Source organism: Pseudophryne corroboree, chromosome 1 (genome assembly GCF_028390025.1).
Source record: "Pseudophryne corroboree isolate aPseCor3 chromosome 1, aPseCor3.hap2, whole genome shotgun sequence".
Lineage (NCBI taxonomy): Eukaryota > Metazoa > Chordata > Amphibia > Anura > Myobatrachidae > Pseudophryne > Pseudophryne corroboree.
This window is the reverse complement of record NC_086444.1, coordinates 1166331659-1166358046: the sequence shown is the minus strand read 5'-3', so window position 1 is coordinate 1166358046 and position 26388 is coordinate 1166331659. Positions and strand designations below refer to the sequence as shown.

Here is a 26388-nt window from a genome sequence, read left to right as displayed (position 1 = left end):
CGGAATATGTGTGCGCTATATAAATAACTGGTAATAAATAATAAAAAATCGTATTTATGGCAAAAATGACCTATTTCCTACTCCTATCCTTGTTTGTTTTATTTATGTGTTATTGTTGTCGTTGACTTGTAAGGTGTCAGTGTGCAGAGCTGTAGTCTGGTAAAGCAGAACATACAGAAATCGGGACATACAAGGTCTACACAGTAAATATAGACTGACCACAAAGGGCCTTAATTGTGAGAGAGCTTACAGTCTATTTGGAGAAGGGAGGGCTAGAGTGTTGCTCAGTGTGGATATTGGGCAGTAGTGATGGATTACAGAGGGGCCCATTTATCAACAAGTGATACAACTCTGTGAATGATAAAACCTGTTGCATACGATAAATGGTGCTCCAGCCAATCAGCTCCTAAATGTCATGTGTTTGCAAAATGACGGTTGGGAGCTGATTGGCTGGAGCACCATTTATCATATGCAACGAGTTTTATTATTCACAACAAGTTTTATCACTTGTTGATAAATGACCCCAGAGTGTGAATATCAGGAGTAGGGTAGGCTGTAGTAAACACAAGGAACATGTTGGAGAAAGATGGTATTGCAATGTAAAGCTGTAAGGCCTAACAGTACATGAATAGAATAGAGGCCGTGTGGGTCATAGAGAGAGGGGTACTGCCCAGAAAGTGACATGGCACATGCACATCAGTGTGACACACCCAGAACTATCGTGTCACATACAGTATGTATATTGTGACAGACATGTGAGATCCACACAGCTATCACTGGGGCTGAGATGAGCTGGCATCGGGACTCCAGGACCAGGGAAGAGGTGGATTACCCGGCTTCTGAAAATGAAGGTGTTCTGCAGATGTTCTGGATAATTAGTGCATGTACTGTGGCCGCAGGGAGCCTCTGATTGGTTGTCAGCTGTGCACTGCTGTGACAGTGATTATTGCAGCGTACAAGCAGGGTGAGTTTGCTATTTTAGTGTGTGACATAGTAGCTGTGTTTTTGTGACTCTAGTGGCATCTAGTTCAGCCTGGCATGTATTGTGCAGGGGTTTCGCTCTTTTCTTCTTCACGCCTCAGTAAAAGCAGAGTTGGACTTCCATTCCCTGATAGCGTTCCATTCCCTGATTGGTTGGAACAATGGCCCTCATTCCGAGTTGTTCGCTCGCAAGCTGCTTTTAGCAGCATTGCACACGCTAAGCCGCCGCCTACTGGGAGTGAATCTTAGCATAGTAAAATTGCGAACTAAAGATTCTCAAAATTGCGAATAGACACTTCTTAGCAGTTTCTGAGTAGCTCCAGACTTACTCGGCATCTGCGATCAGTTCAGTCAGTTTCGTTCCTGGTTTGACGTCACAAACACACCCAGCGTTCGCCCAGACACTCCCCCGTTTCTTCAGACACTCCCGCGTTTTTCCCAGAAACGGCAGCGTTTTTTCACACACACCCATAAAACGGCCAAGGGGCTTGCTGCACTTTCCCCTCCCCGCCGGGATCCCGGCGTCGGTAAGCTGACCGGCGGTCAGGAGACCGCCGGTCAGCCGTACTACACCCCTACTAAGTCTACATAGAAGTGTATTAGTGACATACATGGTATTCCAGTGAGTATGCACTCTCATGAGTATTGGTCCTGCCTATGAATTAGCTGCACTCACTCGGTGATGAATTAGCTGCACTCACTCGGTGATGAATTAGCTGCACTCACTCGGTGATGAATTAGCTGCACTTACTCGGTGATGAATTAGTTGCACTTACTCGGTGATGAATTAGCTGCACTCACTCGGTGATAAAGATGGCTGGACTTTAAGTTACCCTGAAGCTTCCTCTTTCACAGATTCCCTGTTGAGATGCATTCTTTGTCATATATGACATTTGGGGGGGGGGGGTATTCAATTAGTGCAGTTTTTTTCTACCAAAAAAACAGCACTTTTCGCCCAGTCTTTATGTCGAATTTAATAATAATAATAATAATAATAATAATAATAATTTTATTTATATGGCGCTCTTTCTCCAATAGGGCTCAAGGTGCTTAACAGATACATAGCATAATGTAGTACAGAAAATAATGAAGTACAGAACAGATTTTCATAAAATACAGAAGCATGGAGATACTAAAGGGACAATCATGGGAATGCTTGAGTAAAAAGGAAAGTCTTGAGTCTACTTTTGAAGGATTCTATAGTTGGGGCCTCTCGCACTGTGCGGGGAAGTGAGTTCCATAGAGTCGAAGCCGCATGACTAAAAGCTCGACCCCCAGATGAATTACGGGAGATTCTAGGTACTGCTAAAAGTCCTTCATCTACAGATCGCAGTAATCGAGTGGGGAAGTATGGGGTCAGAAGCTGCTTCAGGTACCTTGGGCCCTGGTCATGTAGTGCTTTGAAACTCAGTAGGCCAATCTTGAAGATGATTCGCCATCTTACAGGCAGCCAGTGAAGGGAGTAGAGTATGGGTGTTATGTGGCTAGAACGGGGCTGGTTGGTTAACAGCCTGGCAGCTGTGTTTTGCACCAGCTGTAAGCGGTGCAATTCTTTTGCTGGGAGACCAAGGTAGAGGGCATTACAGTAGTCTAATCGAGATGATACAAATGCGTGGATGACTTTTGGCAGATCATCTGAGGGAATTAAGTGCTTGATTCTGGCTATGTTCCTCAGGTGAAAGTCGAATAGTGTCGAATTTACATTCAACACTATTCAATGCCAGTGCCATTTTTTTGACTGGTCGAAAAATCTGGCACAGGGCGAAAACCAAGTGCATCAGCAAATTCGCTGCTGATCCACGTGTTTGCAATTGAATACACAAAGTCGAATAAGTGCCGTTTTTTTTGGCTAGCCCCCCCAAAAAATGGCACTAAATGAATACCCCCCTTAGCGGTAAATTTGCTAGAGCTTCCAAAATGAAAAGTGGTGATGTTGCCCTTAACAACCAACCAGATTCTGTCTATCATTTCTCTATTGCATCCTCGAAAATGATAGGTAGAATCTGGGTGGTCATTCCGAGTTGTTCGCTCGTTGCCGATTTTCGCTATGCTGCGATTTGTTGCTAAATGCGCATGCGCATGGTACGCAGAGCGCATGCGCTAAGTTATTTTACACAAAGCTTAGTAGATTTGCTGGTGTTCGTGCAGCGCTTTTAAGTCGCACTGCTGATCGGTGAATGATTGACAGGAAAGGGGCGTTTCAGGGTGATAACTGAGCGTTTTCCAGGAGTGTGCTAAAAAACGCAGGCGTGTCAGGGAAAAACGCGGGAGTGTCTGGAGAAATGGGGGAGTGGCTGGGCGAACGCAGGGCGTGTTTGTGACGTCAAACCAGGAACTAAACGAACCGAGCTGATCGCAATCTAGGAGTAGGTCTGGAGCTACTCAGAAACTGCAAGGAAATACTTAGTAGCAGTTCTGCTAATCTTTCGTTTTCTATTCTGCTATGCTAAGATACACTCCCAGAGGGCGGCGGCCTAGCGTGTGCAATGCTGCTAAAAGCAGCTAGCGAGCGAACAACTCGGAATGAGGGCCCTGATTGGTTGCTATGGGCAGCATCCCCACTTTTCAATTTTAGGAGCTTTAGTAAATATACAGTACCCCTTACTCTGAACATTCTAGTGATACAGTATAACATGATTTAGCGATATGTCTATGTGACAATAGATATGAATTATAGCATACAGGTTTGCCCTTGAAATGGCAAAAAACACCTATGTTGTGATGTGGAAAGTAGTGTAGCACAGTAATACAGATGATTCCTGATGCTAGCCAGCCTGGTATGTGTCTGACCAGGGAACACTCCCTGTAATATCAAATTCTTGCCTCATTATTTTGTCTCTCTCATTGCAGGCTGATATTTGGCACTCTCTATCCTGCGTATTATTCCTACAAAGCTGTGAAGTCCAAAGATATTAAGGAATATGTAAGTAGTGTTTTTGTCTTACTGCCTATGCATACGAGGGTACCCGAGTTCACTCACACATACATTACCATATACTGTAGATGCTGTTCCTATGATATAACATCTAGCACATTGTATTGCTGCTACTGAATATACAACACTGATAATTATTACTGGGGTCTCACACTTCACATCGCTAACTCATTATTTCTCTCCTATAGGGGGACATTTACTAAGCAGTGATAAGAGCGCAGAAGTGAGCCAGTGGAGATATTTCCCCATCAACCAATCAGCAGCTCTGTATCATTTTATAGTATGCAAATTATAGATGTTACGTCAGTGCTGATTGGTTGCCATGGGCAACTTCTCCACTGGCTCACGTCTCCGCTCTTATCACTGCTTAGTAAATGTATCCCTTAGTCTATAGAGTGTTAGAAGTACGCGTTGTTCCCATGAGGTCACAGACAGGTTGGTGTAAGTGTTCTACAGTTGCTCGCAGGTCACCAGCAAATGCATGGAGTGCATGGGAATAAATGCGCATAGTCGCCAGTGATCAGAGTTAGTGGGTGATGTACTAAGCAGTGAAAAGTGTGGAGAAGTGAGCCAATGGAAAAGTTGCCCACTGCAAAAAATCAACACTGAAGTAACATTTACAATTTGCATACTATAAAATTATACAGAGCAGCTGATTGGTTGCCATGGGCAACGTCTCCAGTGGCTCACTTCTCCATACTTTTCACTGCTAAGTACATTTCCCCTTTGTCCCATTTGTGCAACTGCTCCATCCATCCACTTGTGATCGTAGAAGTCATCACTATTCCGGGTGCAAGAAATCCCGCTGAAATCAGTGGGACCGCTGTGCTTAGCTGGACCAGCCATTTTGGGGCTCCGTGCTGATGATCTCATCCAATGCTTTACTTTCCAGTCATACGGAAACCTTAGTGGCAGAGATTTTTTTTTTTATACAATACATAGGTCTCAGTGCACTTTTGGTCTCCAGCAAAATGGCTGCTGCTTGTACAACTCAGCCAGTAATAGAGACACACTATGAGGTGGAAGTTTACTCGCTTGACACTGATTTCTCAAAGCTTAATATAGCAATGGCCCCTCAACAGAATGAACAAGCCTGGAGTTCTACTTACACTGACTGGCAAAATTATTACGCCCACCATGTGATTTTATACAAAGTAGCTATTCCCCGGATAATGCTAACATACTATGTCTGTATAAGAATTAAAAGGCGAGGGTATGCAGAGACTAATGTGCACCACTCAGGAAATAATGGGTGAATGGAGCAATGTTATGGGGGGAGATGTACTAAGCCTGAAAAGTGATAAATATCACTGTGATAAAGCACCAGCCAATCGGCTCCTAACTGCCATGTCACACGCTGTGTTTGAAAAATGACAGTTAGGAGCCGATTGGCTGGTGCTTTATCACAGTGATATTTATCACTTTTCAAGCTTAGTACATCTGGCCCACGGTCTTTGAACATAGAATGACTGTTGACACTCGCAGCAGCGGTGCATTAGCCAAATAGCTACACTGGTGAACTGTTGGCGGGCGGCAGCTGTTAAAGTGCGCACAGAGGGGGCCAGCAGGCAAAAAACATGCACGGCCTGTGGTCATAAATGGCTACTGGATGCCAAAGCAGAACATAGAAAAGGGCAGACCTGTTCAGTCCCACAGATGGACACCAGTGCATCTAATCACAGATAATTCTGAATCGGAGACCAGTTCTGGTGGCCTCTTAATGTATGCCGCACGTTACATTGTATGGGCTATAGAAGCAGAAGGCCTGATCGTACGCCATTGTTATCTGCTGCAAACAGGGTGAAACACCTTTGTGAAGACAAAGAGGGTTAGTGACCCCCCAATTTCTGATGGCAGCCATGTGTCCTTGGCAGTGTAATCGCTGTGTCTGAGTGTAGGGCACGTAATTCAGTGTGATCTTGGTGCCTGATCGTAGGACACACGGTGCAGCGTGATCGCTGTGTCTTATTCTATGATGCACGGTGCAGTGTGATCACTGTGTCTAAGCGTAGAACGCACGGTGCTGTAAGATCGCTGTGTCTGAGTCTAGAATGCACAGTGCAGTGTGATCGCTGTGCCTGAGTCTAGAATGCATGGTGCAGTGTGATCGCTGTGTCTGAGTCTAGGACCTGTGGTGCAGTGTGATCGCTGTGTCTGAGTCTAGAATGCACGGTGCAGTGTGATCGCTGTGTCTTAGTCTAGAATGCACGGTGCAGTGTGATCGCTGTGTCTTAGTCTAGAATGCACGGTGCAGTGTGATCGCTGTGTCTTAGTCTAGAATGCACGGTGCAGTGTGATCGCTGTGTCTTAGTCTAGAATGCACGGTGCAGTGTGATCGCTGTGTCTTAGTCTAGAATGCACAGTGCAGTGTGATCGCTGTGTCTTAGTCTAGAATGCACGGTGCAGTGTGATCGCTGTGTCTTAGTCTAGAATGCACGGTGCAGTGTGATCGCTGTGTCTTAGTCTAGAATGCACGGTGCAGTGTGATCGCTATGTCCCTGTAGTGCACAGGCAGCTTTCCAGCTGACATCTGAACCAGTGGGTAAATGTAAAGTCAGTGTACGTTGGTTATTGCTGGTTACATTGGGCTCTAGTAACACGCTATGTGTGTCTGCAGGGAGATAAGGAGCAGCTTGGCTCACACTTCAGTGTGGATAACTGATAATTCCAGTCTCCCCATTGCCAGTGACGTGTGCAGTGGTTAATGTGGGAACATGTGACTTGGCCCCTGGCATGGAAACTGTTAATTAAACATGTCTGAAATTTCCTGCAAAAGCAGCGTGAGACCTACACAGCGAAATAGAAAACCACATTTAAGATGGAAAAATCTATTTGCAACACAAAGAGGAAAAAAATCAAAGAACGACCCTTAGAGAAGCCGGAATGTGTTCCAGTGCGGTTCTTGGATGCGATCTTGGTGGCTAAGCTGTATCGTATTTTATATGTTTTTCTGTGCACACTTTCATCTTCCTATTGTTTGCTATTCACATTAAAAGCAGCATTCAGAATTAGTCATAAAGTGCAGCAATTTAGCAAAGAACCTTTTATTATTTATTGCGCAGTGAAAGTGCGAATGGCTCATTAAGTACATTATAGCTTTTGTTATGACTGTGAACTCAATCTACCAGCTGGGCGGATGGCACCCGCTTGGCCCGGCGACCTTTGCAGGTGCCATACTGCCCGCCACACCCGCTGCCATTAGAAGAAGAGATGGCACCACTTGCAGTTCCAGCACTGGACAATCCCAGCAGTCAGGACTGGTGTTATATCATTTCCGTGTCAGAATGTAGTTAATATAAAGGACTTTCCATGCACTGTCAAATAATATGAAGCCGTCACCTGCAGGATCTGATCCATCATAAATGAAATATCTCTCATCTACAGTAGTCTAAGGGGGACATTTACTAAGCAGTGATAAAAGTTGAGAAGTGAGCCAGTGGAGAAGTTGCTCATGGCAACCAATCAGCATTGATGTAACATTTCTAATTTGCATACTATAAAAGTATACAGAGCAGCTGATTGGTTGCCATGGGCAACTTCTCCACTGGCTCACTTCTCCACTTTTATCACAGCTTAGTACATGTCCCACTAAATGTTCTCAGTGCAGTCCCAATTTGCAGAACACAAATTTGTGTGAGGGCCTAAAGATTTGGGGGCATGGTTTCAACATGTTGTGGCCATGGTTGGGGGGATTACAGGAACGGTTGACAGGATTAGATTACTGCCCAAAATGTTAAGAAAGGACGAGTAGCTATTTAAATGTGTTTCTAAATTGATAATACATAGTACCATAGGGCCTAATTCAGACCTGATTTCTGTGCTGCAAATTTGCAGAGGTCTGCGATCAGATAGCCGCCGCCCATAGAGAGATGAAACCCGCCCCATGCAAGTGTGCAAATGCATGTGTACGCCGTGCAAAAACTCCGCCAGACAGCGGACAGCTGCAAATCCGTTCGCAACTCACTCACCATCGAATGATTTTTCCAGTGTCTGCAGTCTGTGCCTAGCCCAGGACTTACTCCTACAGTGTGAAGAAATCAGGCTGATCAGGGCCGGAGCTGACGTCACACAACCTCCTTGAAAACACTTGGGAACGCCTGTGTTTTTCCTGACACTCCCAGAAAACGGCCAGTTTCCACCCACAAACGCCCGCTTCCTGTCAATCTCCTTGCGTATGCCTAGCGATCCAAATTTTCGCACCATTCTGTCGCAGTTTGGCGACGCGCCTGTGGAATGTGCAGGTGCCATACCATCATACGCACGTGGATGGAGATTGGACGTGCAGATGGATTGACAGATCTCTCTTTTGGGGGAAATGTATCAAGGCGTGGACAGAGATAAAGTACCAACCAATCAGCTCCTAGCTGCTATGTTACAAGCTGTGCTTGAAATATGACTGGAGCTGATTGGTTGGTAGTGTATCTCTCTTTGCTTTATCTCTCTCCAAGGTTTAGTACATCTCCCCCTTTGTGTGAAACGTGCGTTTCTTGGAAGCCTGTTTCTGAAGAATCTTTTGCGCCCAGTATATTATCTTGGAGTATAAGTTCCCAATACTATGGATATTGAAAATATAGTGGGTGGCACAGCCATCCGCATGAAGATGGACGGGTAATCGGCACAGATGGGTAGAAACTCGGATTAGTATGTGGTAGTAGGCCGTGCCGTGGCGCGCTTGAAATGCTGCCACAGATGTGTCTATCTCCGCATCTGTGGCATAGTGTTCTTGTATTAAACGGATATAAAATGTGCATTAAACAAGTATTTTATATTTTGTCCATAAACCCTAACACTCTGAGATGTTCCTGACAACCATGACTGTCGTGGCCTAACCCTGGCGGTGCCTACGTATAGCGGTGCCCTGCACAGATTTACTCGGCTGACCTGAGGGCATATTATATAGCATTAGAGAAGTAAAGACTGATTACATTACTTCTTTTGTTTTTTATTTTACCAGGTAAAATGGATGATGTACTGGATCATATTTGCACTATTCATGACACTAGAAACATTTACAGACCTATTCCTGTGTTGGTAAGTATATATTAATGGCATCCTGCTGCTCTCTTGTGTGTGTGCTATATACCTCCCAACAGGTCTGGTCATGGGGGGACACGTGGCTGGGCAGTAGTCTCGGCAGATTTGAGGTAAAAATGTAAAGCAGCACTAACATTAGGGGGGAATTCGATTGTTCCGCGCTGACGCGGCTCTCGTCTAAAGTGATATAATCAGTTGTTTTTGCCGCTGAGTGCCCATTATTTGGGCTTTTGGGTGCATCGCATCCAATAGTTTGCACGGGTTTAGCCGCTTTACGGTGCATCTGGGCGCAACATGCGCGATAAGTAATGGGCACCCAGGGCAATTGTGCCGAGGCACATACAAATATACGGGAGTTGCGGGCGAGAGAAAACAATCAAATCCCCCCCTAAGTGTAAAGCGCACCAGGCTTTACACATAAACTTAGCGCCTCTTTAAATTTTCACCTCAAAGCCTCCATTTTGTCAGTATAGACGTTTATGTAAAAAACGCTCGCATTTTCTTCCATTTAGAAACACATGTGTACACCTTAATTTGCACTTTATAATAATTTGTACCCAGAGGCCTTTCTACAGAGCATGTATATCTGCTGCTGAACCTCATAGATAAATACCTCATAAGTCGTCCATTTCTCCATCTACGATTCACTGAGATGCGTACAGGCAGAGAAGCGTCATTTGATTAAGGGGGGATGGGTCCAACCTGCTAAAGTGGAGGTGTTGCCCGTAGCAACCAATTACGTTGTAGCTACAGTACAATGTTAGCCAGAAACTGATTGATTGTTACATACAACACCTCCGATCGCCCTCTTTAGAAGGATGGACGCATCTCCCGCTAAGTCACAATACATCATGATCTGTGCAAATATATATTAAATTTGTCTATATATCCTGTGAGTATGGCTAGTGACAAGTGGCCAGCTGGACGCCTGCCTATAACACACATGCTGTGTCCCAGCACCCGGTACGCGCGAGTGCTGAAATACCAAGCGCGACCGTAACCGCCATGATTGCTGTCCATATGTCCATAGCCTAAAGACTGCCAAAGCGGTGACAGCATACATGGGAATAAAGGAAAGGAAAGAGCTGTGACTGTGCTTGTTGGATAATAGATGACTCATTGATCTGATTTTTAGACTCATTTTATTGTGCAAAATCACAATTGTTATTAAGGGGGGGATGTACTAAGCAGTGATAAAAGTGGAGAAGTGTGCCAGTGGAGAAGTTGCCCATGGCAACCAATCAGCTGCTCTGTAAACTTTTATAGTATGCAAATTATAAATGTTATGTCAATGCTGATTGGTTGTCATGGGCAACTTCTCCACTGGCTCACTTCTCCACTTTTATCACTGCTTAGTACATCTCCCCCTTAGTGTTCCATTCACTTGTGTACCTAGGTTACCTGGTGATAAGACTCTTATTAATAATACCAAGTACCTATTGTTTGCAGCAGTGGCTGGACTGCAGGAGGTGTGGGGGCTGCGGCCTCTATGGCGTCCTTGACTCCACCTACTACTGATAAAGGTCTGGCAACACTGTTCTAGTCTCCTGGGGGCACCCATTGTAAGCAGAAGCCTCTTCTGTGCGGTGCATGTGCCGGGCTGATCTTAACACCTCAAGCCACATCACTGGCCCTTACCAAATTGTAATATAAAGCGTAGTGAAAAGTGACAGGCCATTGACACTAAGGGGGAGATGTATCAAGCCTTGAAGAGAGATGGGGTATATGTACTAAACTTTGGAGTGAGATAAAGTGGACTGAGATGTTTTAAACATGACAGTTAGGAGCTGGTTATTTGGTACTTTATCTCCGTCCACTTTATCTCTCTCCAAGGGGTCTATTCATGAAGCAGTGAAATGTGTGGAGAAGTGAGCCTGTGGAGAAGTTGCCCATGGCAACCAATCAGCTGCTTCGTACAATTGTATAGTATGCAAATTATAAATGTTACTTCAGTGCTGATTGGTTGCCATGGGCAACTTCTCCGCTGGCTCACTTCTCCACACTTTTCACTGATTCATGAATAGACCCCTAAGTCTTAGCACTGGGGGAGATGTACTAAGCAGTGATAAAAGTGGAGAAGTGAGCCAGTAACATTTATAATTTGCATACTATAAAAGTATACAGAGCAGCTGATTGGTTGCCATGGGCAACTCTCCACTGGCTCACTTCTCCACTTTTATCACTGCTTAGTACATGTCCCCCATATATAGACCCCAAAGTGCCAACCAATCTGTTCCTAACTGCCTTGTATCAAACACAGCCTGTAAAATGACAGGTAGGAGCTTATTGGTTGGTACTTTATCTCTCTCTGCTTTATCTCTCTCCAATGTTTGGTACATCTCGCCCTGAGTAAGATAAGCAACTGCATCTACAGTTACAGCACAAAAAAATAAAAAATAATTGTGCATAATATTTCCCACACAAAGGGCCCAATTCATATACTGTATGTATGCAGTGCGTCCAGACATGAATTATACTGGTCAGCTTTGTGTGCAGTATGTGTAGTATGGGGGTCATTCTGACCCGTTCGCATGCAGCGGTTCTTCGCTGCGGTGCGAACGGGTAGGGACTGCAGCTGCGCGGCGGCTGCAATGCGCACGCGCGGCGTTGCCTGTCGACGATCGTCGCCAGGCAGCGACGCCGCCAGCACTGAAAGTGATCGCAGCGGCGATCGCAAGAAGATTGACGGCGGGGAGGCGTTCCGGGGCGTCTGCTCACCATTTTCCGGGCGTGGAGATCCGAAGGCAGGCTTGTCCAGGCGTTTGGAGGGCGGATGTCTGACGTCAATCCCGGGACCTTTGTCGCTGGATCCGTCGCACAGGGTAAGTAGGTCTGACCCTGGTCTTGTTTTGCTTGAAACTTTTTTAGCATAGCAGGGCTGCACAATCGATCGCAGTCATGCTATGCTAAAAGACACTCCCCCATAGGTGGCGTCTAGTTGATCGCACGAGCAGCAAAAAGTTGCTGCGTGTGATCAACTCGGAATGACCACCCATGTGCATGGGTTGCATAAAACGTAGGGAGCACTGCCATACTGGTTGTCACATTGCCCCCCATGTTATCCGGTTGTATCGCATTGTCTGCATTCAGCAGTGTCTTCCTCGTGCCCTCAGAAATAGTACTACAAATGACATGTATTGTCTCACTGTGGGGCAGTCTCTGAGGTAACATACTGTATTTATTGTCCCCATATGTATGGTAATAACTATCCTTCTATCTGCTAGGCTGCCATTTTACTACGAGCTGAAAATAGCCTTCGTGGCCTGGCTGCTGTCTCCTTACACGAAAGGATCAAGTCTACTGTATCGGAAATTTGTACACCCCACATTGTCCTCTAAAGAAAAGGTAAAGTCAGCTCAGACGTCAGGTCATTCTTATTTCCTGTATTTACAAATACGTACATTTCATAGATAAATATAAAAGCCCCACGGCCTCTTTTTATTTCAGTGAATGTGTCTGTAATCATTGGTCAAATACCCTTTTTAGTATAATGTATCTAACTCTAACAGAATTGAACCAAAATACTCTTATTTCATATTTCATTGGTTGGGGGCAAAAGTTATGACCCCTGCCCCCACCGCCCTGTCATCGGGGCAATGTCAATGCAGTTTAATAGTATATAGGTGGTCATTCCGAATTGATCGCTAGCTGCATTCGTTCGCTGTGCAGCGCGATGAGGCAAAAAAAAACCGGCACTTCTGCGTATACGCGGTGCAATGCGCATGCGCAACGTACTATTACAACGACAGATGTAGTTTCACACAAGGTCTAGCGAAGCTTTTCAATCGCACTGCTGGCCGCAGAGTGATTGACATGAAGTGGGCGTTTCTGGGTGTCAACTGACCGTTTTCAGGGATGTTCGAAAAAACGCAGGCGTGCCAGGAAAAACGCAGGCGTGGCTGGGCGAACGCTGGACGGGTTTGTGACATCAAAACAGGAACTGAACAGTCTGTAGTCATCGCAAGCGCTGAGTAGGTTTTAAGCTACTATGAAACTGCACAAAATTATTTTGTAGCCGCTCTGCGATCCTTTCGTTCGCACTTCTGCTAAGCTAAAATACACCCCCGGTGGGAGGCTGCATAGCGTTTGCAAGGCTGCTAAAAACAGCTAGCGAGCGAACAACTCGGAATGACCACCATAGTGTATAAGCAATTAATAAGGAGTCTATTTACTAAGCCTTGGATGGAGATAAAGTGGACAGAGATAAAGTACCAGCCAATCAGCTCCTAACTGCCATGTCACAAGCTGTGTTTGAAAAATGACAGTTAGGAGCTGATTGGCTGGTACTTTATCTATGACCACTTTACCTCCATCCAGGGCTTAGTAAATAGACCCCAAATCTGATGGGGAGATGTATCAAACATTTAAGGGGGACAGGTGGAAAAAAATTGCCCATAGCAACCAGTGAGATTCAATATATCATTTTAGATAGTGTACTTGATAAATTATAGCAATAAGCTAATTGGTTGCTAGGGGCAACTTCTCCACTTGTCTTCTAGAGAAAGCTTGATATATCTCCCCCATAATCTGCAGACATTGGTCAGACTGAGGACGGTGCTGGCCCGGTTATCCCTATACGGCACCCATCACACATTTCAGCAGGCCACATCCAGCTGCTGTTAGGTGCCCTGTGGTAGACAGTGTACATGGCCACTGAATGTAAAGACGTATGGCAGCTTCATTCATTAATGCATTCATCCATTCATTAAATAAATAAAAAGCCTTTTTGGGGGTTTTACATTTACATGTCCTTTTTATAGCATATTGTCCACTTGCAGTACTTAGTGAGTCTACATATTGTGTCTTTCTGCTTGTTTTAGGAAATTGACGAGTGTCTCATCCAGGCAAAGGATCGCAGCTATGACGCCCTGGTCCACTTTGGGAAGAGAGGGCTCAATGTGGCTGCCAGTGCCGCGGTAACGGCTGCTGCCAAAGTAAGTGGGCCGCACTCCGCTAGCTGTCCGCGGGCATCCCGGCTGGGTTGTGACTCTTAGCAGCTCAGACCTGCAGTGTGGCTGTCATGGCTGCTGTGTATGCAGACAGCCAGAGTGTGTAGGATCATGCGTTATGGCAGCACAGAAGGCTGCGGATGTGTCTTACAAAGGCTAATTTGCCATAAGAAAGTCAGAATGATAAATTTGTGTTTTGTTATTGGATTTATTCATCCTTCTGACCCATTGTTACTCTGGCCCTGATTAGTAGACATGTTTCTTCTCTGCCGGAGAGTTGTTATCTCATACAGTATAATCCTTACGCCCTCTGCTGACTATACGCCTGCTATAGAGGCCTAACATAATGGCAGGCAGTGGCGGAGTCATCTGGGGTGCAGTGATGAGTGAGGGCCCGGTCATCCTGCCGCTGTATCACAGACTATCCTGTCAGAACAGTGACAGGCTGAAACAGGTTGAGGACCATGGCAGAACAGACTGCAGCGCCCCCTCCCAAATTTGCTATGGAGCCTGGTAGTGTAGTGTTCCGCCCCTTTCCCCCAGGTGACTCATCAGCTACATTAAAGTATGAACCTCAGGGCAAGTTACTAATACAGGCCATACATCTACACGGGAACTGGGGAGTCTGCTGATCCAATCTGCGTTCCAATACGGTGACCGGCGGCCATTGATGATCAGCAGTCTGTTGGTGGATCAGGGAAAAACATACAATATCACCGACTTGCTTATCCCGACCATATTTTGTTTGGGATCGGTGAGTCGGGGAAATCATAAATGTTGGCGTTCTCCAAACACCCCCCCACCCCCACCCCCACACCAAGATGTCAGCTGAACGGGGAATTTCCCTGTTACAACCTAGATGTATGGGCACTTTAATCTAACACGACTTCCACTGATCTGCAGTGTTCGGCAGAGAGCCGTGCAGTGCATCCTAGAAACACGCCTCTATGTATTTGGAAAAAAAGGGGTAAAAACACAGAAACGCCCACACTTACTCTCTATTTCATTTGGGACTGGAATATGGTGGATCAGTACAGCCTAATAGCCTAAAATTGCTGTAGCATCGTTTGTCACCTGCTTATTAAATGCTCCTGTATCCTGACAAACCCAAAGCATGATTCGCAATCCCATCTCCTGTTCTCATGATCACTAGTTAGAAACTAGGAGCCATTATTCTGCTTTTAGAAAGATGAACAGTGAGAGTCGCGTGTGCCGGAGGCAGATATCATACAGCGTTTCCCTACATCATTGCCTCAGTAAGTGTGAGGACTAAGGCTGAGTACACACTTTTTGATTTATCACTTGTTCGATCGATGAACGATATATCATTAGCGGATCGGCATGTATGTACATGCGATATGTCTGGACGACATAGATCAAAGACATTTCAAACCGGCCTTGCAGTACGGCTGTTGCCGAGATAGCATGTCAATATATAGGTACATGTGACTGTGTGTACAGGTGACCACCCGATAGGTCAGCCGCAGCAGCCACTGACTATAACATTAGATCAATCGCCGGATAGGCCGGGCAGCTGATACGTCAGCTTAATGTGTACCCTGCCTAAGCGTGACGTTTGTGAGTACAACAAGCGTGTTCTACTATAACAGAATTGTGAACTATACAGGTGCTATTTTCCACATAGGTCAGAGATAGTGGGCACAACCATTAGATTGCAAGCTCACATGATCAGGGCCCTCTATCTTCCCGTTTGCTTACATCTCATTGACCTATGCCTCCCTGGTATCGTTCCTCTCACATGTCCTGTATGATACTTTTGGGGTCATTCCGAGTTGACCGCTAGCTGCCGTTCGCAGCGCAGCGATCATGCTAAAAATCTGCATTTCTGCGCATGCACCACAATGCGCACGCGTGACGTACGGGTGCAAAGACCTTTGTGGTTTTGCACAGGTTCTAGCGAAGCTTTAAGTCGCACGGCACAACGCAGGAAGATTGACAGGAAGGGGGCGTTTCTGGGTGTCAACTGACCGTTTTCAGGGAGTGTTTGGAAAAACGCAGGCGTGCCGGGGAAAACGCAGGCGTGGCTGGGCGGGTGTGTGACGTCAAAAGCCAACCCTCCAACGTTAGAATCATCGCACACGAAGAGTAAGTGCAGGGCTGGTCTTGTTTTACACAAAATGTTTTTGCAGGCGCTCTGCTGCACAGGCGTTCGCACTTCTGCAAAGCGAAAATACACTCCCCAGTGGGCGACGACAATGCGTTTGCACGGCTGCTAAAAACTGCTAGCGAGCGATCAACTCGGAATGACCCCCTTTATGCAAATGTCCTATTTCTCTTGCATTTCTGTTTCTTCAATGTCCTGCATTATATCTGCTATCTCTGTAATACTCCCCTATTATACGGTGCTGCAGGATTTTGTGCCACCATATAAATAAAATATTGTACTAATAATTTAATTCATAACAGTTGTGCAGATTGGGTGCCAGAACAGTGGTATTACCCCAGCTCTGCCAGTCCTCAGAGTGAGCTCCTGATCCCTCATATTCCAGATGCAGTTCACATTTTCCAGAACACGTATTGACTGTAACTGAAAGTGATGGGTGTGAAATGACTGTGCATTTTTCTGTGGTTCCTGGCCAAGCCTTATTCAGGCCCTGCCCTTGCTGGCGTTATTAATATGATAAGGCATGAATTGGATGAGATAACATGAAAATAGAATTTTGTTTTTATCTTCCACGCTCTTTTCGCTGCAGGCTCCAGGGTGCCAGTCCGCCCTAAGGGCCCCACTGCGCACCCCACTCTCCTCTTCCCGCTTGGCCTGTATGCTGCAGCCTGAGCTGTGCCAGTGAAAACTCCCCAGTAAATTCCTTATTCACCTAAATGGTGTAAACAGGGCAGCAGCAGACTATTAGACTAATTGGGAGTATTTATAGTTGTTGGTGGAGTAACTAACAGAGCAGGCCATTTACTATAGTTTATTTTCATTGAGCCTATGGAGATAGATTCAGATCACAATGGCCCTCATTCCGAGTTGTTCGCTCGCTAGCTGCTTTTAGCAGCATTGCACACGCTAGGCCGCCGTCCTCTGGGAGTGAATCTTAGCTTAGTTTAGCAGAATTGCGAACGAAAGATTAGCAGAATTGCGAATAGAAAATTCTTAGCAGTTTCTGAGTAGCTCCAGACTTACTCCTACACTGCGAGCAGTTCAGCCCATTTCGTTCCTGGTTTGACGTCACACACACGCCCTGCGTTCGGCCAGCCACTCCCCCGTTTCTCCAGACACTCCCGCGTTTTTCCCTGACACGCCTGCGTTTTTCCGCACACTCCCTGAAAACGGTCAGTTTCCGCCCAGAAACACCCACTTCCTGTCAATCACACTCTGATCACTTCAACGATGAAAATTCTTTGTTCGGACGTGACTAAATCTACTAAGTTTTGTGCTAAAATACTTAGCGCATGCGCACTGCGTATCATGCGCATGCGCATTTTTGCCTTAATCGCTCCGTTGCGAAAATCGTCAACGAGCGAACAACTCTGAATGACCATATTCACAGGGTAACACCTTCAGGACATTTCTGTTGATGCAGCTTATTATATGTAAGTTATTTAGTGCACACTGACATATTTCTGGGGCAGTGTGTCCCACATTCCAACTCACGTATTCAGATCAGCTAATAAACTGATTGTTCTATTACCTCGCTTACTGTACATCATGAGTACAGTCTAATAGCTGTAGCGCTTTACAGCAAAGTATAACCCCCAGCATCCCTCTCACCTTCCACTTGTAGCCACAAATGGTAAAGGTGGCTTCTTACTAATGTCATTATTTGAGAAGAGTCCTGGCTTGTTGGCAAGCAGTACATTGTCTGTGAGAAACCCCAATCTTCACCCAGTCGCCTATTGGGGGTAATTCCAAGTTGATCGCAGCAGGAATTTTTTTAGCAGTTGGGCAAAACCATGTGCACTGCAGGTGGGGACACAGATATAACATGTGCAGAGAGAGTTAGATTTGGGTGGGTTATTTTGTTTCTGTGCAGGGTAAATACTGGCTGCTTTATTTTACACTGCAATTTAGATTGCAGATTGAACACACCCCACCCAAATCTAACGCTCTCTGCACATGTTATATCTGCCTCCCCTGCACTGCACATGGTTTTGCCCAACTGCTAACAAATTTCCTGCTGCGATCAACTTGGAATTACCCCCATTGTGCGGATTAAATATTCCCCGTTCTGCAAAAGCCTCACTGTGTAGCCTGCCAGTCTGATGCAGTGGGCATAACAGCCACGTTGCTTGTTATCTATAGATTCTCATTCAGAATTCCTCTCCACTGATTTTATCATAAGATAAGAATTACAATAATTCATATACATTTATCATTTCAAAATTTAAGAAGAATGGGATCTTTTTATGAAGCAGTGAAAAGTGTGGAGAAGTAAGCCAGTGGAGAAGTTGCCCATGACAACCAATCAGCATTGAAGTATAATTTGCATACTATACAATTGTACGGAGCAGCTGATTGGTTGCCATGGGCAACTTCTCCACAGGCTCATTTCTCCACACTTTTCACTGCTTCATGAATAGACCCCCAATGTCTATTATTTTACCACGTAACTTTTGAGATTAGGGGGTAACTGTAATAGTGTGCGAGAAGCCAGACTTAATACGAGAATGCCCATATTTTTAAAGTGGCAATCATTTATAAGGCAAAACCAACCTGGTTTTGCCTTGTAAATGATTGGCGCTTTAAAAGTACTGGCATTCTCGCTCAGCGTTCCGCACCTCCAGCTTCCCGCACTCTATACCTATTATTGTATTCTTAGTTGTGGCATGGTTAGACTTATCATACTCGTTACTTATATTAGTGCTAATCACTGTTTCAGGGTAGTATTGGTTACCTGTATCTGAACAACCCCACTGTCTTCCTTCTCCCCAGGGACAGGGGGCGCTGTCAGAGAGACTGCGGAGTTTCAGCATGCAGGATTTGTCCAGCATTCGGGGTGACAGTCCCTCAGCATCTCCGCTTATCGCCCGGGCGTCAGGCAAAGCCACCAAGTCTAAACTATCACGGAGCGCAACGCAAGGCAGCGAGACCTCAGGTTGGTGCAGACCTCCAATGTCACTGTCTCATCCCACTTATCACCTTGCCATCCGCCATCTTCTTTATCACTCACCTATAATGTCCGACCTCAGTCATAGGCCTGCTCACCCTACATGTTGCTCTTTTATTTCCGTTCTTCTAGGTATAATAGATTCATAATTTTCTATTGGCTTATTATAGGAGGCACGGGAACTATAGTTGGGGTGGGGGATCAGTTTATATAAAGAAACGGGACTGATTATAGCCTGAGCTCTGGTGTTGTGAGAGGATTGCCTCACATTAATGAAACAGGGCGGCTCTGGGTGTAGATGAATTATGTGTTGGGGACAAAAACAGTGGCGGCCGTTTGTGTGATGAGCTCTCTATACATACATACATCATACTGTACTGGACATTTTGTTTTGGAATGTCGGGGAGACTTGCATCATTGTGTATCAACGGGTAAGAAGTTATGAAGCAAGTTGAATAATTCCCGCTCGCCCGCATCTTCATACAGTCATCCTCCGCATCTTTAGGGGAGCCCTGAACAGTCGGGAGCTATTTTATAATTTAACTAGCTGAAGTACCCGGCGTTGCCCGGGTTTACATTTTCCAGTTATTAAGTTATCAATGAGTTGGATGTAACTGCCCCAGTGTTGGTTTTGTTTTTGGGGTGTCGCCAGTAGCCATGAGGACCTCTTGGGACCATAATCCCCAAGAATGTCTTCTGGGATCCAATGTTACATTAAGTTTTCAAATCCATCCAGTGGGAAGCCCAGTATAGGCTCCCTGGGTCAAAGTTCTGCTCGACGCATTCCGCCGTGAGATCCAACCGGTGCCCCAACCCCCCTAAAACCTGGCCAGGATCCAACTGGAGCACCTTGCATTGTTTTCATTCCAATCGGTGCAGGGGTGTCCGAATGCACAACCAGACAGACAAACAAACAGAGCAATTAATTTTATGAGTGACCTGTGCATTTGAACATATTTGGAGCTTGTGCAAGAGTGATTCTTCCACTATTGTTGTGTTTCATTGGTCACTAGTAAGAAATGAAATCATCCTTACTACTGGGCATTTGTAGATGCCATATTCAAATCACATTTCAGATTTTCATCCAACGGATTTTTTTTATCTCTGTACCAAATGATTTTATGATTGTCCACAAAATTGAAATTGAGGAATGGCTGCCTTTACACATTCTATTGAAGGCCATTGACAATGCCAAATTCCCTTGTCGTATAAACAACCCTTTATGAAGCTAAGAACACTGTACGCTGTTTGCTTAAGAAATACCGTATGGGTACGCTATCTGCGTAACGATCGCTAAGCCGTAGGCGAGACGCTCAAGCGTCACGTTCGCTCACGGCCCAGTGATCACAGGACACGTTATTGGTTATGTCTAGGGGAATGATTCGCTGTAGCGTAGCCTACGCTCGAGACCACGAGGAGGTCACCAGCGATGCAGACGCTCATCACACTATACCTTTATGTTAAAACCTTATACCAATGAAATACACTGAATACCTTAATGTGAGTACAGGGTGTAAGTGCAACCTTGTGTAACCTGACTAACTACAAAGCTGCTTGAGCGTCACCGACGCTCAAGTGAACACTTAACACTATAGAAAATACACAGATACTGGTTTAGGTTCCAAAGCCTATTAACTATGTATTATAACTAATATACTTGCAAAAAGGAATCACAGTACAAATGATACACTACAGTATAACATAAACCACCTAACCAGATAACTATACAGGAAACACACTACAATACAATACAGTTAAGTTTAAGGAGAAATAAGAGAAGATGAGAAGACAAGAGAGAGAGAGAGATTTGAGAGAGATTGGCTCACAATAACATTAAAAGACAATATCGTTGCAGCGAAGCTTACACATGTGAGGAACAATCGCTGCGCAGTTAATCAATGCTGAGAATCTTTGTTTAGAAAGTACTTGAGCTTACCCATGCTGCCTGTCCCTATATACACAACACCCAGCTACACAATCGTCCCTACAATGCCGCATGGGGCAGAAGCTAGACTCCATTTTATTCCAAAATGTCCAAGCCTCAAAACAATGCATATGTTCTGATTTTACAATTCCAAACAATCTAAATCACCTTTCACAATGTAATCCAACTTCCTAGAACCATCTCATAATTTCACATCCCAAACAACTTCAGTATCTCTATAACCAGAGCATATGAGTTATCACAAGACCAGACCACCAGGTACTCACAAGTATCAGCCTGCCATTGCTACCAGCACATATTCAAAAGTACTGCATGGTGGTATTTATGATTAACAAGATCCCAGCTACCATCACAGATTCCACAGGGCACCAACACTAACACCCAACAATCATCACAGCCAAGTTACAATATCCTATTTAAACCAGAAAGCAATATGTCTATATTTCCTTCTATAGCCATGTGATTCTATACTTAGCCTTTGGGAAGGAATTCTGTCCTGGGGATGTAGCCGCCATGCTGCTTGATGCTAGCTTAGTTCTGAGTGTCCGTCAGCCCTGTGATCTCCAGTGGGTATATCATACCTGCATTCCAGCTGTGGGGGTGTGTCAACCACAGGAAGTGTGTGTCCCTCCCAGCATGTGAGCCAGCTGCATCAGTGGCCTTGGTTATGTAACACAATGGGTGATGACCAACACATTCCTGTCTAGTGAGAAGCTATTGTTTGGCGAATACAAAACAGAATCCTGTCTGGGTTTTGTTCTATATTCATGATGTCCACTTTCAGTTGAGACAATGACATCTCAGCCCTCATTCTCCTGTATACAAATCCAGCCCCATTTGTAAACACAGGTGTTGGCCCTCCTTATTGAGTCTCAAAAGCTCAGTGTAATTAAAGGCTATTGTACTCCGTCTGCGGGAAAGATACTGATTTGGAGTACAATTGATCTTCAATTACTATTCCTGTGTTTACCTTATGCATGTGTAGATATGAGGCCCTCTTAACATGCAAACTATTGTTTGGGGGATCTCTGAGGTCAAAGAGACATTTGAGACCTACTGATGCCTGTCTCCAACTGTTCAGATGCATGACTAAGTAAGAACAAATAATAATAAATAAATGGACATAACTTCTTATGTCCATAACTATTCGCACGAGCAATTAATACGCTCCAAACCAACACCGGAATATTGCTAATTAAATACTCTTCCGATGGGTACCAAACACTGCTGTATGATTCCTGTTAGACCCTTCGTACGATGCAAAGAGGGATTCCTCAGCTCAGGGACATTCTATTTTAACCAAACTTTCAGAATCTATCAAAGGGACCATGATCTATAAACTACATTAATTGTGAACATATGTAACGTATGAATCGCACGCTATGACTACATAAACTCTACCGTAAATACGCATACCGTGCGCCTGCGGGTGCCCGCGGCTGTGAGTATGTGTACGTACGGGAGAGCGTACGCCTGCGCAGCGCGGACATGAATGAGGTGCAAATATGGCAACGTGCATAGAGACATTTTTCTGACTTCGACAGTCCACCCTTTGGCAGTCAATAATAACTGCCACAAAACGTTTAAGGAGAAAAATGTAAGTCAGGGGTTAATTGATTTCCATGGTGGGGTAAGGAAGAAGAGAGGAGTAGGTGTGAAAAGGGTATGACCTAGTGAGAGAGTAGAAGCATGTGTGTATGAGTCCATGTTTGGAGGGTCATGTATCATCGTGCCGTACGTGTGGTAAATCAAGCTTCGAGGTATTGCGAAGTATACATTTGAATTCCTTCTTATCCTGTGGTACAGGTCTGTGGATGGGCTGTCAAACTCTACCGAGCTCATTTCGGCTGTGGTTGTAACAAAATGGGGATGCACATTTTAGTTGATGATACATGAATGGGGGAGGTATGTGGTTGCTGCTATCTGTGCCTGTATTCCCTATCGTCTATGTGTGTCGTTACCTGGGGGTTGTAGAGATGAAGATAAAGAACACTTACGAAAAATGCAATGATATTCTATGTCAGGGAAATGTACATCTGTTGTTGAAGTTGTGTTCGGTATCTGTTGAGAGTCGTCTTCTTTGCGCTGTATTGCTCCTTGGGCATGAGCAAATAGCTTTGTCTGAGCCATCAGATTTACAAAAATGTTGGGCTAGCGTAAGTTTAAAAATACTAGGGAAACTGGGGATCCATGGCAAAGTTCATCAAGTGTCCATATTTAAAGTTGTCAAATCTTCTTCTTTGGTGCTTGTCTGTTGTCTGTATAGCGTCTCGTCAACTTCCACGTCCAAGGGGGTCTTTGCATCTTGGAGAAAAGCAGAAAAACAGGTGAAAGAAACGGACCGTATAATCGCATTTTCATCACATTCTGGTTTCTATCATTGGGTCATAAATCAAATCCAGGTTAATTACAGTTTCCTCGCTCCTCAAGCTCATCACTTTTGTACTTTGCTTGCACCTCATTAAAGCCTGCCCGCATCTAAATATCAATCCAATTGATATAACGACACCCAAGATACATAGTAGAAACTTTCCAACATCCTTTATGACTCCTTGAGCCCATTCTCCCAAACCGGAGAACCAATTTCGCGGGTTCAACCATGACACCCAACTAGTCAGCTCATTACCTACAGCAGCAAGGGTGAGATTGTGTTTTCGACGAAATTCCCACTTCAATTGGAGAATATCGTCCATCTTTTGGTCTATGACCTCTACCGGATCCTCGGTGCTATTTGTGATATACGTGCAACACTTTATGCCGTACTGTGTTGCCAATGTAACACAGTATCCGCCTGTTACTGCTGTAAGATAATTAAGAACCATCCTATGCTGAACTAGTTCTGTTTTGTAAGCTTGAAGTTCTCTTCCAGTGTATCTAAACGTGTCATCATACATTTCAGTGATATTATCTAACAAATTGGCGAGTGCGGAAATGTATCTATAATTCATCACTCCTCGAGCGGTACGAGTGAAATCTAACGCTACCAGAACCTGAATCCCGGTGGATTCATGGATAAGATCGGAGGCCGGATGCTCTAACCTTTCTGACAGTTGTCTTTTAACTCGGTGCTCGTAATGAGTGTGAGTATAAGGAGCTTGGGCACCACGGTGTATGTCCTTCATTTTGTCATGTGTAACAGTCATCACTTCAGGCAATACTTTTCCAATATAACACAATCCTTCAGAGTTTGGGGCAAGCCACTTGTACGCCTTTCTCCCACATATGAAATATGCGTCATCGGGGAGAACATATGGGACGGAGAAGGACATGACCATGTTACAAACCTTCCAGGTGAAATCTCCTGACCCTAATTCTTCCATCTGCTTAATGCACGTATCAGTTTGTATGATATGTGCACAGTATCCTGGTGATACCTCTCCAACTCTAGTAATCCTATTTCCTAAGGTATATCGATACCGGAAAGATTTTCCTCTACTGGCTATGTGGCGTACCAGCTCTGTATCTGTAGGCATTCTATCTGCTCTGTGTGAAAAGGTCATGGTAAGGTTGCTCCATGACACTTCCCAATTTCCCGGTTTTCTGGGATTGGAGATGTTAAAACATATGAGGGACCTATCCACATGGTATTGGTGGAGCTTCAAACTAGGAGGGCTGGAGATATTAAACCTCCGGTCCACCGGTCTCCCACCACTTAGCTCAAGTACCTCCCCTAACGTTAAAGGAAATGGTACTAGCCCTGATTTGCTGTGACCCTGAGGTACTTGAGAGCATACCCAACAATCTGTTTGGTTTAACACGTTACCCACTAGAGAGTGATAGTCACTCAATGGATGCCGGTCCATATGGATATTAAAACTGGATTGGCATTTCTTTGTTACAGAGCCTACAGATACAACTTTCTTTTTGAACTAACATTCCTTCACAGTTGTTTACAAATAACATGGTTGTTAGATCGTGCCCGGTACTCGCCTTTGCTTGGTGATTGGGTTGCTATTGGAAATTTACACCTCCGTCTCAGTCATCAGGACCTTTCTGGATCCTTTCTCGACCTCACTGGTACTCTCACCGAAACAGACTGCTCTGGTCAACATCATGGTTAACGGGAAAAATCCATATCACAGTCTCTTGGGGCAAGTCCATCTTACAGGAGGAGAAAAGAAGAAATTTGTAAATGGGGTATAAGAAAATCAGTTTGAGGGGGAGAGAACTCGTTACGATAATAAGTTCTCTCGTCTTGTTGTTCTTCTTGTTCTGCTGTCCTCTCAAAGGTGTTGTCTCTCAGTCTTCAAAAACGATCATTCTGGTGATGCAATATTCCTTCCTAACCGACGATCTTTCTGTAAGGAGCAAAAATCTGGCATTACCATTGGTCCAACTGAGGGGTGACATAGCATCTTTAAACCATGGAAACATGAGTGAGAAGAGAGAGAAAATAAAAAAAAAACAAAAGAGATAGAGAACAATTCATGTGCATATATACATTACATAACTCGACAATAACCATCAATAAGAAAAGAGAAACAAAGCATTTTTAAACATTGTAAGAAAACATTGTTAGCATTAGAAAAACATTGTCAGACTTATTAGGCTGTCATATCTATGTGTCTACTGGTCTCCTTGAGCAGTCCCTCCCCACCAGCACCTGCATTACTCCACTGTCTGTATCTGGCCAGAAATACATTGTGGCGGAGGTCATGCTGGGGTTTGGTAGACTTCTGCAAGGACCAAGTGGGTATGCAATGTGTGAATTCTTACCACTACTAGTCAGAGATGGGGATAGAGAGAGGGAGAGAAAAACATTTTTCACAAATACATTTACAACTTTTCACCTGGTCATTCCTGTGTCTTTAGTGAATGACCTCCCACTTCATTAACCGTTACTTCAGGCTTGCCTCCATTCCTAATAATCACCTTTCCTGCCTATGTGATCCTTGATTATAATGGTGTGTATTGTAATTTTGCTCATTTCTTGGTCTAGGGGGTCTAACTTTATGTGGGTTATTACAGTTGCTAGCACAATGCCCTTCTCTTTTGCACAGATCACAAATCCTTAAGTTCCTCCATGTGCCAATGGCCTGGGGTTTTGGTTGATTTGATGCCTCCTCAAACGCTTGGATGCTCATCACCATCAACCGCTTTCCCTGTACCTACCTGATTCCTTGGATACCATGATTATGTCGTTGTCTAGGGAGTTGATATACCTTCTGTGAATCTTTGATCATACAGTTAGATCTTTCCTAGGATCTGGGTAATCAGACATGATTGATCTCAATTCTGTCCGGGACCAGGGATGGCGCATTGCACTGTCCTTGACGGGAATGGTTCCCTGATCGTCAGTCTTCCCATTGGGGACTGTGATCACCCTGACAGGACTAAACTCAATTACATCACCTTGTTTTGGTCTTATAATATGGGGTACATTTGTTTGTGCGTGATATAAAACATTGTACGTACCTGTGGACACGACCTCACCTGACCCTCCGTTAGGGGGTTTGATTATTGCCTTTACCA

General features: G+C 44.8%; 1 protein-coding gene across 7 annotated transcripts in view; it reads left to right on the top strand.

The window, feature by feature from the left end:
* The window catches only part of REEP1 (receptor accessory protein 1), a 148658-nt gene that overhangs the window by 67855 nt on the left and 54415 nt on the right, over positions 1–26388 (top strand). For all 7 annotated transcript variants that reach the window (XR_010178484.1, XR_010178468.1, XM_063925015.1 and 4 more), the window contains exons 2-6: positions 3832–3904; positions 8871–8947; positions 12175–12295; positions 13771–13884; positions 18797–18959. Coding sequence is in view for 5 of the 7 variants with exons in the window: in XM_063925015.1 (XP_063781085.1) it covers positions 3832–3904; positions 8871–8947; positions 12175–12295; positions 13771–13884; positions 18797–18959 (548 nt within the window). In the remaining 2 variants the exon portion in view is untranslated. The remainder of the gene's footprint in view (positions 1–3831; positions 3905–8870; positions 8948–12174; positions 12296–13770; positions 13885–18796; positions 18960–26388) is intronic.